The 17,511-nt window shown below is 37.9% G+C and overlaps 1 protein-coding gene across 10 annotated transcripts in view; it reads right to left on the reverse strand.

Annotated features, from left to right (window-relative positions):
* Nucleotides 1-8,658: 8,658 nt before the first annotated feature.
* IL13RA2 (interleukin 13 receptor subunit alpha 2) overlaps nucleotides 8,659-17,511 on the reverse strand; it is a 36,878-nt gene continuing 28,025 nt past the window's right edge. For all 10 annotated transcript variants that reach the window (XM_030934150.1, XM_030934149.1, XM_030934142.1 and 7 more), the window contains 6 exons: nucleotides 16,892-17,012; nucleotides 13,628-13,812; nucleotides 12,510-12,655; nucleotides 10,933-11,077; nucleotides 9,869-9,987; nucleotides 8,659-8,771 (listed from right to left, as the gene is read on the reverse strand). In XM_030934150.1, coding sequence (XP_030790010.1) covers nucleotides 8,721-8,771; nucleotides 9,869-9,987; nucleotides 10,933-11,077; nucleotides 12,510-12,655; nucleotides 13,628-13,812; nucleotides 16,892-17,012 — 767 coding nt within the window. In that variant the 3' untranslated portion in view covers nucleotides 8,659-8,720. The remainder of the gene's footprint in view (nucleotides 8,772-9,868; nucleotides 9,988-10,932; nucleotides 11,078-12,509; nucleotides 12,656-13,627; nucleotides 13,813-16,891; nucleotides 17,013-17,511) is intronic.

The raw sequence follows: 17,511 nt of genomic DNA on the forward strand, positions 1-17,511 counted from the left end.
AGGAATTCAACTCACAATGAAGGACCTCTTCAAGGAGAACTACAAACCACTGTTCAACAAAATAAAAGAGGACACAAACAAATGGAAGAACATTCCATGCTCATGGATAGGAAGAATCAATACCGTGAAAATGGTCATACTGCCCAAGGTAATTTATAGATTCAATGCCATCCCCATCAAGCTACCAATGACTTTCTTCACAGAATTAGAAAAAACTACTTTAAAGTTCATATGGAACCAAAAAAGAGCTCACATTGCCAAGACAGTCCTAAACCAAAAGAACAAAGCTGGAGGCATCATGCTACCTGACTTCAAACTATACTACAAGGCTATAGTAACCAAAACAGCATGGTACTGGTACCAAAACAGAGATATAGACCAATGGAATAGAACAGAGTCCTCAGAAATAATACCACACATCTACAGCCATCTGATCTTTGACAAACCTGACAAAAACAAGAAATGGGGAAAGGATTCCCTATTTAATAAATGGTGCTGGGAAAACTGGCTAGCCATATGTAGAAAGCTGAAACTGGATCCCTTCCTTACATCTTACACAAAAATTAATTCAAGATGGATTAAGACTTAAATGTTAGACCTAAAACCATAAAAACCCTAGAAGAAAACCTAGGCAATACCATTCAGGACATAGGCATGGGCAAGGACTTCATGTCTAAAACACCAAAAGTAATGGCAACAAAAGCCAAAATTGACTAATGGGATCTAATTAAACTGAAGAGCTTGTGCACAGCAAAAGAAACTACCATCAGAGTGAACAGGCAACCTACAGAATGGGAGAAAATTTTTGCAATCTACTCATCTGACAAAGGGCTAATAACCAGAATCTACAAAGAATTCAAACAAATTTACAAGAAAAAAACAAACAACCCCATCAAAAAGTGGGCAAGGGATATAAACAGACACTTCTCAAAAGAAGACATGTATGCAACCAACAGGCACATGAAAAAATGCTCATCATCACTGGCCATCAGAGAAATGCAAATAAAAACCACAAGGAGATACCATCTCACACCAGTTAGAACAGGGATCATTAAAAAGTCAGGAAACAACAGATGCTGGAGAGGATGTGGAGAAATAGGAACACTTTTACACTGTTGGTGGGACTGTAAACTAGTTCAACCATTGTGGAAGACAGTGCGGCGATTCCTTAAGGATCTAGAACTAGAAATACCATTTGACCCAGCCAGCCCATTACTGGGTATATACCCAAAGGATTATAAATCATGCTGCTATAAAGACATACACACATGTATGTTTGTTGCAGCACTATTCACAATAGCAAAGACTTGGAACCAACCCAAATGTCCATCAATGATAGACTGGATTAGGAAAATGTGGCATATATACACTCTGGAATACTATGCAGCCATAAAAAAGGATGAGTTCACGTCCTTTGCAAGGACATGGATGAAGCTGGAAACCATCATTCTCAGTAAACTATCCCAATGACAAAAAACCAATCACTGCATGTTCTCACTCGTAGGTGGGAATTGAACAATGAGAACACTTGGACAAAGGAAGGGGAACATCACACACTGGGGCCTGTCATGGGGTGGGGGGAGGGGGGAGTGATAGCATTAGGAGATATACCTAACATAAATGATGCATTAATGTGTGCAGCACACCACCATGCCACGTGTATACATATGTAACAAACCTGCACGCTGTGCACATGTACCCTAGAACTTAAAGTATAATAAATAAATAAATAAAAATATTTGAGGCTCAGTATCTGCTTCTGAAGCTGGGAGTTATAATCCCTGACTCAATCATTTTCTTTCATCACTTTGTCCACTGAACTTAGGAGCAACCAACCAGCTTCATTATGTTCCTTGGCTCTCCACGTATGGTCAAAGGTATTATGTATAGAGTCACTAAACTTGCCTCTCACAAGCAGTGAATCAGATGTGTCAAATGCACTTCTTTTGCATAACTCTCTAAACTGTTCATGCTACAGACTCTCAGTGTTCCCCATACTATTAGAAGTAGAGTCCTTAGCATTTTGGGGTCTGACCATATTAAGCAGCCAACTCCAGAAATCCCCAAACCAATGAAAGACCTCCATTCTTAATATTCTCTTCCTCTAGAACCAGTTCTGGTACCAAAATCTGTATCAGTCAGAATTCTCTAGAGGGGCAGAACTAATAGGATAAATATACATATGTAAAGAGGAGTTTGTTAAGAAGTATTAAACTCAAACAATCTTACAAAGTCCCATAATAGGCCATCTGCAAGCTGAGGAGCAAGGGGAAGACAGTCTGAGTCCTGAAGCTGAAGAAGTTGAAGTCCAGTGTTTGATGGCAGGAAGCATCCAGTATGGGAGAAAGATGTAGTCTGGGAGGCTAAGCCAGTCTAGCTTTTTCATGTTCTTCTGCCTGCTTAAATCCTGGCCATGCTGGCAGCTGATTAGATGGTGCTTACCCAGATTAAAAGTAGGTCTGGCTTTCCCAGTTCACCAATTCAAATGTTAATCTTCTTTTGCCACATGATTGCAGACACACTCAGGATCAAACTTTGCCTCCTTCAGTCCAATCAAGTTGACATTCAGTATTAACCATCACCCACTTAGAACATTAAAACATTTCTTCATGGAATACAAGGCCTTCCAATACCTGATTCCTACCTTTAAATCACGTCACAGTATTCTCTGCCATGAATAACACTCCAACAACATTGATGTATTTTTAGTTCTAAAGTACCAGAAATTTCCCACAATAGTTACCCCATTATTTGCTTTGCTCTCAGATTAGTACCTTTTTCCTGCTACTCCTTCCATGTCTCACTTCTTTTTATTTTTCAAGTTTCCTCTGAGAGATTTTTCCTAGACACTTTAAAAAAAATACTGCTTGTTTTGTTGTATTATTTTTTCACAATGACTGACTAGGGGCATTGGATGCCAGTTTTTCTCAGAAAGAATATCAAAGGTACTGGTGAATGGGCAAGTTCAGAATAAAAAGATGAGGAAACAGGGTCACAAGCTGTTGAAAAAGGGAACAAGTTGGGAAGAAGTTGGGATGCCGAAAAGGAAAGCAGCAACAGTCTGGCAGAGATCAACCCCCAAAGAACTTGGAGACACATGGAAAGGGTAGGTGGAGCTGCCTCTCTGCTCCCCTCACCCCTGTGACAGTCTGATGACCACCAAACTGTTGGAGAGCCCCTGTGCCCTTGTGACCATGGGCAACACTGTCAGTGGCAATTTGGAAACTTCCTGCAGACAGAAAACTGGGTGGACAGTTCATGTAAGCATGCCCACACTTCCCTCAGACCTGTACTGAGATGGGAGGTATCACACTGGCTGTGCACCCATGGTGGGCCACTGCTCTGCACAGGGATCCTCTGCCCTTGAATCACCACACCCCCAGATCCCCCACAAATATGCCCCACAATCCACTCTGACTCTGGCAAGCATGGGAGACCAATAGGTCCCTGGGGAGTTGCAGGTCCCGCTGGAGATCTAATTTTAGGTAGGGACCACCCATAAGGGAGAGCAGCAGAGCCCACCAAAGTCCCCGTTGGGACAAAGAAAACACAGATGTGGCACCAGTCTCAAGAGGAGAGGAGTTTACCCAACTCATAGGTATTCGAGGATACAAACCCATGGCTTGGCTCGGCTTAAAAAAGTTTTATTTGAGGTTCCTTTTATGGAAAAAAGTTCCATCAAAGCCAATTTTAAAAAGCCTATATGAAGTCTGGGCATGGTGGCTCATGCCTGTAATCCCAGCACTTTGGGATGCCAAGGTGGGCAGATCACCTGAAGTCAGGAGTTAGAGACCAGGTTGGCCAACATGGTGAAATCATGTTTCTACTAAAAACACAAAATTAACAGGGTATGTTGGCACATGCCTGTAATCCCAGCTTCTTGGAAGACTGAAGCAAGAGAATTGCTTGAACCTGGGAAGCAGAGGTTGCAGTGAACTGAGACTGTGCCATTGCACTCCAGCCTGGGCAACAAGAGCAAAATTCTGTCTCAAAAAATAATTTTTTTTAAAACCTATATAAAAAAAGAATTATTCTTGCTGCACTTTATACAAATAATCAGGCCAAGCATAATACAGCAAATCAGTCTTATCACGATTTGTCTTTAGTAAATTTCAGAGACTGGAGAGAGAAAAAATTATGCTTCAAAAATTATGGTACACTTGGTATTAGACTCTATTCTTATCAGTTGTTTTTAAGGTTTTTGTTTCTGCAGCTTTGACTATTTATTCTTGTGAACCAATCAGTGATCTCTGCAGCTCAGAAGAAACAAGAGGGATGGATAATGTAAAAGTCCAGATCAGTATTCTAATCCTGCACATGTATTATAATCAGCTAGCAACTCCATATCAGCTTGGTACCAACAGTTGCCCAATTCATGGAAAGCTTTTTAACTTCGGCTAATTTTACTTATTTTGCTTTACGTTGTGAAATATATTACTGTTGTACTCTTTGTGTAGGAATACAGGATAAGCTTCCTCCATGTTTTATTACATTAAACACTTACTAATCTTTCAGATATCACCTTTTGTCGGAACTCAGAGTTATGAATGGCCCTCACCGTACTGACTCTTTCTGACTGAGCTCCTCTCTACCCCAAATACAAGAGATCCTAATAGTTAGGCAGAAATATCATTGCCCCATTCAGCCTGAAGAAGTTGCAGAAGAAGGATCTTCATCCGTCTACAACCCTCAGGATTGAGGTTTTCCTTGTAAAATGGAGGGGGAAATATGTCAGAGGTGTTTAAAGCAGAGTGACTCCATATTGAATAGGGACTGGGTAAAATAAGGCTGAGACCAATGGGTTGCATTCCAAGGATAAGGCATTCTTAGTCATAGGATGAGATAGGAGGCAGGCACAAGATACAGTTCACAAAGACCTTGGGGATAAAACAGGTTGCAACAAAGAAGCTGACCAAAACCTGCCAAAACCAAGATGGCAACTAAAGTAACCTCTGGTCATCCTCACTGCTCATTATACACTGATTATAATGCATTAGCATGCTCAGAGACATTCCCACCAGCAGTTTTCTCCTCTATTCTAATGTCACAATCTCCAAAGTGATTAGAAACCTCATTGCAGAACACCTGTTAGAGTTGTATAGCTGACAATAAAACCACCTTCTAAAGAGGCCCAAAACAAGACAACAATTGTCCATGGATGACAAACAGTTTTAGTTAGGACAGCCACTATTAAAGCCACAATTGACAGGGAAATTTTGGTTACTTCTGTGGCATATGACAATTTTACATAACAATAATAACCATTGATAGCGTACACTAAGTCATGGTTTTTATACCAAATAAACCAAATATGTTATTTTTGGACTTTAGGGGACCTAATGTCTAAAAGATTAATTAGGTCAGAAAAAGATATAATTTATAATTTAATTTTGGAAAGTTCGCCAGATATCAAATTACAGGTTACCAGCATAAGTCACTCATTTAGCCAAAGTAACTCAAACATTTTAAAAAGGCAAAAACCTTTACTCATTAATTGAGGGAAGGCTTAGCTTTCCAAACAATTTGTCTCTTTTCTTTCCTTTCTTTTTCCTGTGCTGCCTATTGTAGCCATGTACTGAACATATGAGCCAAAACCCTATCTCCTGCAGGGCTGATGGTGTGGAGGTCTCAGGAAGCTTATGTTGTGCACTAGCACTATGCCCTCCTAGAAACAGGTTATTTAGTGGTGCATTTCAGGCTTCATTCCAGTATGTGGCTCTTAAGAGTAAGAGCCAGCTTTTCCTCAGGTAGGCTAACTAATGGAAACACCTGCCTTGATGGAGGGGGCAGGTGGTGGTGGTGGGGCGATTATGCCAGGGTGTGCTGAGGTCCCGGTTTTAGGGGCAGGAAGGTGGGAGTGCACCAGCTGTTCATCCTGAGCAGGCAGGAAAGTGATCTTCCTATCATGCCACTGTTTCAGGGCTCATGACCTTCAGTTTGAATAGACTTTGTCCTTTGGTTTCTGGCCTAAGGCTATGAGGCACAGATAGATCCCTCTGGCAGCTACCGTCACCAGTGGTGAACCCATACGGGTCTGCAGCAACCTCAATTCTTGCCTCCTCAGAAGAAAGAATTCGACTGAGGGGCATAGGCTGAAGAAGAGACTGAGGCAAGTTTTAGAGCAGGAATGAACGTTTATTAAAAAGTTTAGAGCAGGAATAAAAAGAAAGTAAAACATACCTGGAAGAGGGCCAAGCAGCCAACTTGGAGGTCAAGTGTCCTGTTGGACCTTGGACTTAGGATTTTCTATGCCGGCTTACTTCTGGTATCTTGCATTCCTTTTCTGGTGCAACACCCCAGAAGGTCATACACCAGTTAAATTCTGCCATTTTGCTCTTAATGTGCATGTGTAAGCCCATGTGCTCAACTCCTGAAGGTCTTATCAAAAGGGGCTGATCACCAGCTTCATGTGTTTCCTATCTGTAGGGAGATTACCTTTCCCCGGTGCAGGCTGTGACCAATTATTATTTTAGAGGGACCGTTAACAACTGCCTGACCATCAGCTGATGGTCACCTGACTTTTCTGGTGGGGTATAGGGGGAGCACTCTCTTGCCCTTCTCATGCCTGACTAGCTACCTACTGTAACACTATCACCAAAATGAACTTGGAGCAGAGCTTCCTCCTCCAGTCTGACAACTCTTGTGGTTTGTTTGCCTTCCATTGCCAAGCCTCTGCCATTCAGTGTAGAGAGGGTGAGTTGGGCCCCATCCTTCATGCAAGCCCAAGTTGTGTGGGCTCATTTTCAGTGGGGATGGAGCTACCATGTGAAGTACAAAAAGCACTTTCTTCAAGTCCGTATGCTCTGGCGCCCAGTTCAGAGAACCTCTGTTGTGTCCAAAATAGTGGACTGGGGGAATGGCAGTTGACCTCCCTCTCCAAATTCATTTCTGGGTGCTTTGTGCAGGGCCCAACTCTATCCACATTTGGTGCCACTTGATTCCATTTTGTTGGGGCAATTCCGACTGGGGCTTCTAGGTTTATGGTAGAGAGTCCAGAATTCCTTTAATTAGTAGAGCTTGTTGTGCATGCACTAAACAAGGGAATTGGAAAAGTAGGTTGCCAAGATGCATGCAGCCTCCCGGGATGAGGTTGCCTGCCATATCTCTACCTCACCTTGACCTCTCCACATCACATTCCTCCTTCTTCCCCTACACCCTTCAACTCACTAAGAACAATTTTAGCAGGATCTAGTTTGACAGCAATTGCCAATCATATTGCATCTTAATTTACACTATCACAGGAGTTTTAGTGTTTAACAAGGACAAGTCTACTTAGGGAAATGGTGGTACATCCTACCATTGATTACAAGTGACAGTAAAGGATGGTATTCTGGTTTACACTTCAGTTTTAGCTTTTTTTTGTCTTTTAGAGATGATCAGTGGCAATGATGAGCACAGCTGTGGCTACCCTTCCCATGAGCTTTAGTCTGCATTATATTATTTTAGCATTTTTTATTCTAAAATACTGCTATAAATCAGTACTTTTCAAATTGAAAGTGTAAATGAATCATCTGGGAATGTTCTTAAAATGCAAATTGCTAACTGAGTAGGTCGGGGTTGGAGCAGTTCTAATAAGCTCCCAGGTTATGGCCACTCTACTATGAATAGCACTGAACAGAAACTAGTCTAAACTGAAGCTTGGCTCTTGATTGTAATCTATAATCCTGATTGGAGTCCATTATTCCCTAAGTTTTAAAGCAATTATCGACACCTAGTTTGTCATATACCCTGAAGGTGGGTTGTCCTTTTAAAAAGGTTCTTAGTAATTTCAGAGGTTTGTGCCTTTTGGTCTGTGAACCAAAAACACACACCATCAGAAAGTATAGGGACACTCTCAAGTTTTACTGTGTAGTTTGTGACTTCCAGTTTTTTCAAATATGATTCCTAATCTATTACTTTTAGCCTTTTAAGCACTGCATTCCTCACACATTTCTCTTCATGAAACGCAAAGAAGATACTTAGGACTATGAATGTATTTAAAACTTCTTGCTTCCTAATACTTTCACAGGTTACTTTTAAAGCAAAACACTTTTTTTTTTTTTTTTTTGAGACGGAGTTTCACTTTTATTGCCCAAGTTGGAATCCACGATCTCGGCTTACTGCAACCTCCGCCTCCCAGGTTGAAGCAATTCTCCTGCCTCAGCCTCCAAAGTAGCTGGGATTACAGGTGCGCACCACCACATCTGGCTAATTTTTTGTGTTTTTAGTAGAAACAGGGTTTCAACATGTTAGTCAGGCTGGTCTGGATCTCTTGAGCTCAGGAGATCCGCCCACCTTGGCCTCCCAAAGTGCTGGGATTACAGGCATGAGCCACCACGCCTGGCCTAAAGCCAAACAGTTGTATTCATACTGTGCACTTTCATCCCAAGTGCAGTTTAAAACAAACAACAACAAAAACTAGAATCTAATTTTCCAAAATTTGACAGTATCTCTGTGGCTTAGTGCAATCTGTGAAGTCACTGTTTTTTATTAATACATCATAAATATAAAACCTGACTCATACCTTGATTTCTCTACATGCAGCACTCTCACTATGAATTTATAAGAAAAGAAACTGTTAATAGAATCCAGAAAATGTACTACTAGCTGAGGCTTTGAGTACTCAAAAGCCTATTTAAATACAACAACATTTTAAAATAAGACGTATTCAACATTTGCAAGAAAAATTCAGTTTATTGAGACTCATATTGAACATTTGGCCATGACTGGAAACTGGTGAGTCAATACCATGTCTCTTGATATGGAAAGTCTTCATCTATCACAGAAAAATTCTGGAATGTAGAAAGAACTCTGTTATTAACAAATCACCATTAATAACACAAACTATTTCACTGAAGATTAACAACTCAGAGAATAAGCACAAGAGCATTCAGCAAACAAAGTGAAATATTCTATACACATTCACTTTTCTCTCTATCTTGAAAAGATATGGCATTGAGATATTTTTCTCAGCCAGGCATAGCTGCTGGCACCTGTAATCCCAGTACTTTGGGAGGCCAAGGTGGGAGGAATTGTTTGAACCCAGGAGTTTGAGACCAGCCTGGGCAACATAGCGGGACTCTATCTCTATAAAAAATGTAAACATTAGCCAGGCATAGTGGCTAATGTTTACATTTTTTATAGAAATGGAATCCCACTATGGTGGTGCATGCCTGTAGTCCCAGCTACCCAGGAGGCTGAGGCAGGAGGATTGCTTGAGCCCCAGATACCAAGGCTGCAGTGAACCATGATTGCACCACTCCTCTCCAGCCTGACTGACAGAATGAGACCCTGTCCCAAAAAGATATTTTTCTCCAGGTTACAACTCCTCCTTAAAGCCCCCCCAACCCACAGTGGTCTTACTGTTTCCTGAAATTCTATAGCATTATCTGCAAGACTCAAATGGCAATCATCTAAAATCATCTCAAAGGTTGTATTTTTTCATATGGATCCTGTCTCCCTTAACTTGAGTGTGTGCTCCAAAGGCAGGCACCATGCTTTATCATTTGTATGTGTTCTTGTGCCTGTGGCACACTGGTAATATGTGTTTCAGTCTATGACCATTTTCATTCACTCTTCTCTTTCTCCCAATCCTGCTTTTCTCTTGTAACTCTTTCTGTATACCATTGTCTAGTCTAGAGTCAAATAGTATTTCATGTTCTAAAGTTTGATTTTGACAAAAGTAAATCCACCTCAAAATGTAGTCTTGTAAGATTAATTTTTTAAAATTACTGTATTTTCTGAAGATAATATCATGATCCATATGGAATCAATTGTACACCCACAGTGAACAAGCAAAATTATAAAATGTAGCTCCATCAGTTCTAAGTGCAGAAAATTTAAAAAATCTCCCATCTCAGGCTAAACATCATAATGTTACACATCTTACCATTTTCGGGTAGCTGTCTCGCTTACACAAAAGTAGACCGGTTACAAATATGACTAATATTAAGATGAAACCAAATGGTAACAAGAAAAGTAGCAAAGTTTTCTTCAATAGTTCTTCAACTAGGATTAAAAATCACACAAAAAGAGGAAGTGTTATGCATTTATCACTATTTTTGAAACTGAATTATTTTATAAATAGTTAAGGACTGAGTTAAACTTGGAAACCGCTGTCATATTTGCCAGTGCATAAATACCACAATTGTGTTTGAGTGTAGCATTCCTTTCATTTGTGCACTTTTTATACAGAAAAGTACTTTACTGAACTGTGACATGTCTTATTTTCACTTAGAAAAATAACTTCTCAAAACACAATTCTTATTTTCTGATACGGATTTGTTTATATTTGACCTTGTGAATTCTCCATTTAGAAATGACAAAATATTAGCCAAGTGGTTAAACAAAATATTAGCCAAGTGGTTAAACAAGTGGTAATTTCTACTCTTAAAGCTAGTGTATTGTGAAGCACAATCATATTTTACCTCATTCTTTAGGCTTTTTAGTTTATATTGCTACGGAATTTTAATGCCTTTATCATAAATCACTTTAAATTAGTGTTGGAAGTGAATGGAATGAATATGTATATTATTAATCATGGCCTCTGAATTAGAAAAGTAGTCCTTTGGAATAGTATTAGACACTCAGAAACAAATATATGCTGATCTATACTTGCTTTAAGATTTCCGTTCTCTTGAATACTGAAAGCATAAGAAAATATTGATTAAAATACGCTCATGCCAATCCCTCAAAAGAATGAGCATATTATCTATATTGACAGAAAAACAGGAATGTTGATAATAGAGGTATAACAATATTCCTAGTCCTAACTGAATTAATATTAGACTTTTAATAAATCTTTGTTCAGTTGAAGCGCTTGCTAAATTATCCTCTCTGTTCATAGACTATATGGGAAAGTCTTTCACTTTCATAATTACAAAACACACTGAAAGAAAATTAATTTTGCTAGCAAATAGCTCATTATTGAGTTACTGTTCTTTTAGCTCATACCTTCCCAACATTGTTTATCACTCCACTCACTCCAAATTCCATCATCTGAGCAATAAATATTCACTTTGCTTCTTACTACAAAGCATAATTGTCGGGTTTCATTTGTTATTTTCAAGGTGTACGTTTCATTTTCAACTGTAGTAGTCTGAAAGCCAAGGACAAAATCAGATGCCATTATTTGATCTAGTTGCAACTAGACAGATTCCATATCTGCCCCTTTCAAAGTGGGTTTTATTACATACAATCTATGCATCAAAAGACTAGAAATGCATATTCTCAGCAGTAATTAGCTCTCTGTATAGTGGGGGTTTTCAAATCATTGTTTCTTCCCTTCTTTATCTATATTTTATTTCTACAGTGATAATGGATCACTTACCGTGAAGGACAGCATGTGTGAGAGGGCAAAATTCCTAGGTAGCTTTGGTGTATATAACACCCAGTATGTGGACTAGTGTCAAATTTCCCAGATTCTATGAACTGGAAGATGCTACATACACTCAGTTACCAAAACACAGAGAGCCAGCATGTGAATATTATTACTATGGAAACTATAGAGTTCATGTATTAATATATAGCTTTTTCTTTTTTCCTTATTCTTATTTCCTTATTCTGATTGTTAATAAGAATAAGAAAAACTTACATAACAATGCTCAGGGCTTGGAATAAGAATAAGGAAACAAAACTTGTATAACAGTGCTCATGGCTTGGTATGAAACTGTTGCTACAGTTATGAGACTCTCAAGGCTAGGTGATCTCAGAGTTAAAAAATCACTGAAGCAATGATTTCAATTTTGCATTTCAAAGAGCTCAATAATTTTTCTCATTCAATATAATAGCTTTTCCTTTGGCATAACTTATCTTAGGAATCAGCATAATGTAGTGTAGACTTAAGTGGACTGGGAATCAGATCTGAAATCTAGTTCTAGCTGCATAATTTGATTGTAAGTGAATTTACATACCTGGGATCTATATGTCAATTCAACAATGAGTTTTCTTATCTGTATATGAAAGGAATGAATTAGAACTACCGGCTCACTAACTTCTCTCTACCACTCTCTAAACTGGAAGCTAATAAGGAAAAATAATACATAACAACATGTGATTAAAGGCATCACCACATTGTTGGTGCTAGTGGCAGTAATTAGTCTTGCAACCATCACCTAATTCCCCAGCCAGCCCTTCTTGCCTGGTACAAGCAATTCTCTTGTAAGCCTGCCATACTGGAATTTGACCTGATGGTTTTCCTCCATAAGTAGTCTTTGTGGCTTTTTTTTTTTTTAATTTTCTTTTGCTTTTACTTGAGGCCTCTCCACAATCCATCTTAAGCCTTCAGTAACTTTATTGACACAAAATTGAAAACAAGTGACTAGATAATCTCTAAGTTCCTATGTAACTTTAAAATTGGTATCATTCATTATACTTTTGTCCATTTGTTTATTTGGCTTTCTAGAGATTGAACTAAGATACATGTCATGTTCTTTCCCTCACGTGAATGCAACTGATTTTGGTTCTCACATTTGCTATTTTATTTAAAAGGCTGTAGTTATGATTTTCCCAAATAAATGCAATATTCATACCACCAAGGTTGTATCATCTTCTCTGATCTCAATTTCATAAACAAAACACCTTGCTGGAATAGGTCCCAAAGGTATGCTCCATTTCAGCTTAATTTCATATAAACTCTCCTGAGTACAAGTAAGACAGACTGGCGGCAAAGGTTTAACTGAAAAGCAAAAGGGAACCATTTCAACACAGAGATTGTTGAAGTTTAGCAGTAGCCTTTATTCAAAGCTAGGGACATCTGGTAACAGAAACGTCTAGGGATAAACCAAGTGGCTCGGTAATATTCCCTATGATGTGTATTAAAATCAAAGTTGCTTGCCAACCAAGATGAGTTTCTTAACCAACTTGGTTATTTTGGAAACTCATTTTTGACAAGTCACTCACAGACAAATATATAAGTCCAAGAGAAAAGTTCGAAGACCCAAATCATTACAACCATTTTCCATTTTGTAGCATTAGAAATAACAGCCACAATCAGTAATACTACTACTTTTACAGATAGATAACGCTTATTTAATGCTTATGCTATTTCAGACACTGTAAGTACCAAGGATGTTACATCATAATCTCATTCATGTCTCACAATAAACCTATGAGGTGGTCCTCTATTATTCTCATGATACTAATAAGGAAATCGAAACAGAGTAACTTGCCCAAAGTCACATAACTGGAAAAATGGTAGATCTAGGATTTAAAGCCAGGTCTGGAAGACTCTAGAACCCATCACTCTCATAACTATTAGAACTGAAAATATAGACTCAATAAATATCCAGTCATTTGTCTATTGAGGCCTGGAAAGAAGTGTCTTCATAATTACTCCATCACTAACACTAGACAAAATTACCGTATAGCAGACAAACTGAAGATGGAAAATAACATTGTGAGTTCTAAATGAAAACGATACTTTAACCTTTATTCAATTCCTTATCTTTCATCCTTATATATTTAATAAGAGCTTCCTCATACACTATGCTGACTCTCGTTTTTCTGTCTTTGCATTTCCATAGGTCTCTGTCTCTCTGTCGATGTCTCTGTCTCCTTCCTTCCCTTTTTCTCTTTCCCCCTCTCAAGTGATTGTAAACAGCCTAAACTAGAAACAATGAATTTGAAGTTGTTTGTTGGTTTACATCACCTATATTTTGAAGCTGAAAAGTGAAATAACTGGATCTGATAGGCTTGGTGTCTGATGATCCATTAACACAAATATAGAAATCTTTATAGTCTGATGACTCCAAATAGGGAAATCTGCATCCAATATTTTGTCCATCAACCTTGATGTAATCAACGCACTGTAATGCATGATCCAAGCCCTCATACCTGTAAAATGAGTGTTGTGAGAATTGTGTTTAATTAACAATCTCTTCCAGTATCAAGGTGCTTCATTTTCAATTATATTAGGATACCATGTCAGTTTAAAAATCATTTAATAATGTACAATATTTATTAAGCACCTACTATATGCCAGGCACTATGATAAGCACTAGGGAAAAAAACAGTAGGGAAAGCAGACATAGTCCCTGATTTCATGGAGCTTACAATCTGTTGGGAGTCTTCGCAAAATCTCAAAGACAAGGATTCTTACTTGTGTACTTAGGTTATATTGATTCATCAATAAGGTTTGTGAATCAAAGAATAAGATTCCTAGTAAGAAAACCTGTGATTTATACAAATAATCCTGCATGATATTGCTTTTTAAATTATTTTACTGGGGAAGTTATTTTAAAAGAAAGCAAATTTTAAAGCAGACTTAGAAAATATTATGTTTAATAAAATGAATGAAAATCTAGACGATACAATACACATCAAGAGATAAACATCAGAAAAGCCACCTGTAGGAGGGCAAAAAGAAAAGAAGGAGTTGTTTGGCAAGTAGCTGTTTAATTTTCTCATCTATTAAATGAGAAATGTTACCATATCCTTTAAAGTTAACCTTATTCCAGTAATAAAGCTAAAAGGAACTAGGGGTGATTCCCTACTAAATTCGAAAGCAACAAATGCTTACTATTTTCCTAAAGAATAGCTTGCAATGCAAACCATGACATTATCTGTAAAAGAAGCCAAAATTCCTGTTGAAATGAGGCCAATGTGGCAGCTGATATGGTGCCGGTACACATATCTGGACTCTACTAAATTAACTTTATGCCAACTATTTACTTTAGGGAGAGTTTGCAAAATTGTTGTCTCCTGGTTAGTTCACTTGATTAGATTTGGGACACTTCAGTTCCAGGCTTAACTTCATACAGACTTACTTGATGCCAGCAGGGAAGCCTTTATTTTTCAATCTCTAAAATGTTAATGTTTATTCCTCTCTATTTCACTAAGATGAGGATCCAATTATATCAAATATGAACTACAATGTGCAGGAGGGCAGAGACTTTCTCTTATTCATGCTTTTGTCCTTTTTATCTAGAACACTGCCTGGCATTTAAAAGATGCTTAATATGTATTGAATTAATGAACAAATGATTTTGATATTTGAAATTTACCTATTCAATTCCAGATGAGGAAACAAAAATTCTGAAAGAAAAAATTACTTGCCCAAGGCCTCCAAGTTAAATGATGCTAGAGCAGGGATTAGAACCCAGATCTCAGGATTGTTAATAGTTTACAGCTTATCATTTATCTCTTATTATTTTCTAAAGAAAGATGCCATGATAATTTGGAACTAGAACTCACCAATAGTAATGCTTAGTCCTCTCTTGATTTGTCCATTGTTTAGTAAAAGCATACATTTAGATAATTACCTATCAGTTTATCAGTGCTATCACTTGTTTCATCCATGTAATAAATATTTAGTGGTAATCTACTATGGGTGTAGTACTTTGGAGGTAGTCAAGAGAAATATAATAAACAATTCATGCCCACCAATCCCTTAAAAGTTTAACAGGAGACAAAGCACACATACATGAGAAAAAATTTAAATGCCATCCGGACAATAAATAATTACAGACTATAAAAAAAAAATAAGAGTTCAAGCCAGTCACAGTGGCTCATGCCTGTAATCTCAGCACTTTGGGAGGCTGAGGTGGGCAGATCACTTGAGGTAAGGAGCTTAAGACCAGCCTGGGAGACATGGTGAAACCCCATCTCTACTAAAAATGCAAAAATTAGTCAGGTGTGATGGCACATGCCTGTAATCTCAGCTGCTCAGGAGGCTGAGGCATGAGAATCGCTTGAACCCAGGGGGTGGAGGCTGCAGTGAGCCGAGATCGCACCACTACACTCCAGCCTGTGTGACAGAGGGAGACTCTGTTAAAGAAAGAAAGAGAGAAAGAAAGGAAGAAAGAAAGAAAAAGAAAGAAAGAAAGAGAAAGAAAGAAAGAAAGAAAGAAAGAAAGAAAGAAAGAAAGAAAGAAAGAAAGAAAGAAAGAAAGAAAGAAAGAAAGAAAGAAAGAAAGAAAGAAAGAAAGAAAAAGAGTAATAGCTCAAGAAAAATGAAACAGAAGCTGACAGGATCAGTTAAAGGTTAATGAAACTCGGGAGCAGATGAGCCTTGAAAAAAAATGGATAAAAATTGGTGAAAGAAAGATAGAGCCAGAGGGCATTCCAGAAGGTAATGCAAACAAAGGTATAAAAGGCAATAACATGGGTGAGAAAAAAATTGTAGAGATGGATCTAAATGGAATGGAGCATTCACATTGGTAATAGTAGAGAGTATGGCAGCCCAGATTTTATCCTGGGGCAATGAGTAGACACAGGAGGTTTTTGAACAAGAGAGTGGTATATGAAGATGGCAGTATAGGAAGATAAAGCTGGCTACAGTGTGCAGAATGAATAAAAAGGGGAGAGATTGGAAGGGGAGAGACTGGAATCAGAGCGACCATCATTTGGGAAGCAATGGCAATCATTCAGGTGTTGAATGAAGGAAGCCTAAAGTAGAGCTCTTACAGTAGAGATGGTAGGTACTTAACAGATGTGCAGCCTTGCAAAGGAGTATCAGAACATGGTGATCATGTTACCCTGAAACAATTAAGAAACTAAGGAGATACATGAGTCACAATGGCCAAGTTTAAAAGCTTCAGTGACAGTTAACAAAGGTAGGGAGTCAGAAAAAAGATCCAGTTTAATAGATAACCCATTTTTATTTAAAGACAAGAATACAAAATGTGTCGAAAATGTTTAGGTTCCAACTTCATCTATCTAAAGGATACAAAATTAACCCAGTATAGAAACAATTATTGCATTCCTTATATCACCCATAGAATACCTTCCAGTATCTACATCCTAAAACCACTTACACCCATTGAAATCCTCAAATAATTGTAAACAATTTTCATTATAAATACAACTCTGACGAGTATAATGAATTTAACTTAGTGAAAATATAGTTACTCATACTATCGATTAATTTGAGTAGACATTTTTAATATTGAATTCTAATTATAAAAATACTTACCAGTAAAACAAGTTGTAATTGGTATCAAGAAGTACACCTATGCCAGGTTTCCAAGAACAGAGTAAATATTGCCAGTTGTAATACACACAATCCATATCCTGAACTTTAGTTTCTGGAATTCCTAAAGAACAAATCAATTGTGAATGCTTCAAAGGCTTGATGATGAATCATTTGTGAAATCATTTCACAATTTTACTTCATTTCCTATGACCTCTCCATTTTATTTTGCAATCAACATTTCAAGATTATTTCAAAAGGAATTTACTGGAAATCACTTCACGATAAGAGGGATGTGCAAAACCAAAAAACATTTGAGGGCTCATTTACTCGTATTAGTATAAGCATATGCAAAAGTAGTAAACTGATTATTCTAGGATGCTCTGAGCAGATGAACAAATACTCAGGAATGTTTACTAATATGACCCCAAAACTGGGAACTAAATCAATAAAATAATATGCAGGTTTTGCCAAAGGTATTTGCTGATTTAAAGAATTTTAAAAGGCTAATCATCAACTACAAGAATGATTCTATTTTGTGCCACACTGTCACAGGATCTATTGTGCTTACAGCCTGGTACATAAAAATTAAGGGACTTATTCCCAAATGAATAGTTCTGATA

This window comes from Rhinopithecus roxellana, chromosome 7, assembly GCF_007565055.1.
Source record: "Rhinopithecus roxellana isolate Shanxi Qingling chromosome 7, ASM756505v1, whole genome shotgun sequence".
Lineage (NCBI taxonomy): Eukaryota > Metazoa > Chordata > Mammalia > Primates > Cercopithecidae > Rhinopithecus > Rhinopithecus roxellana.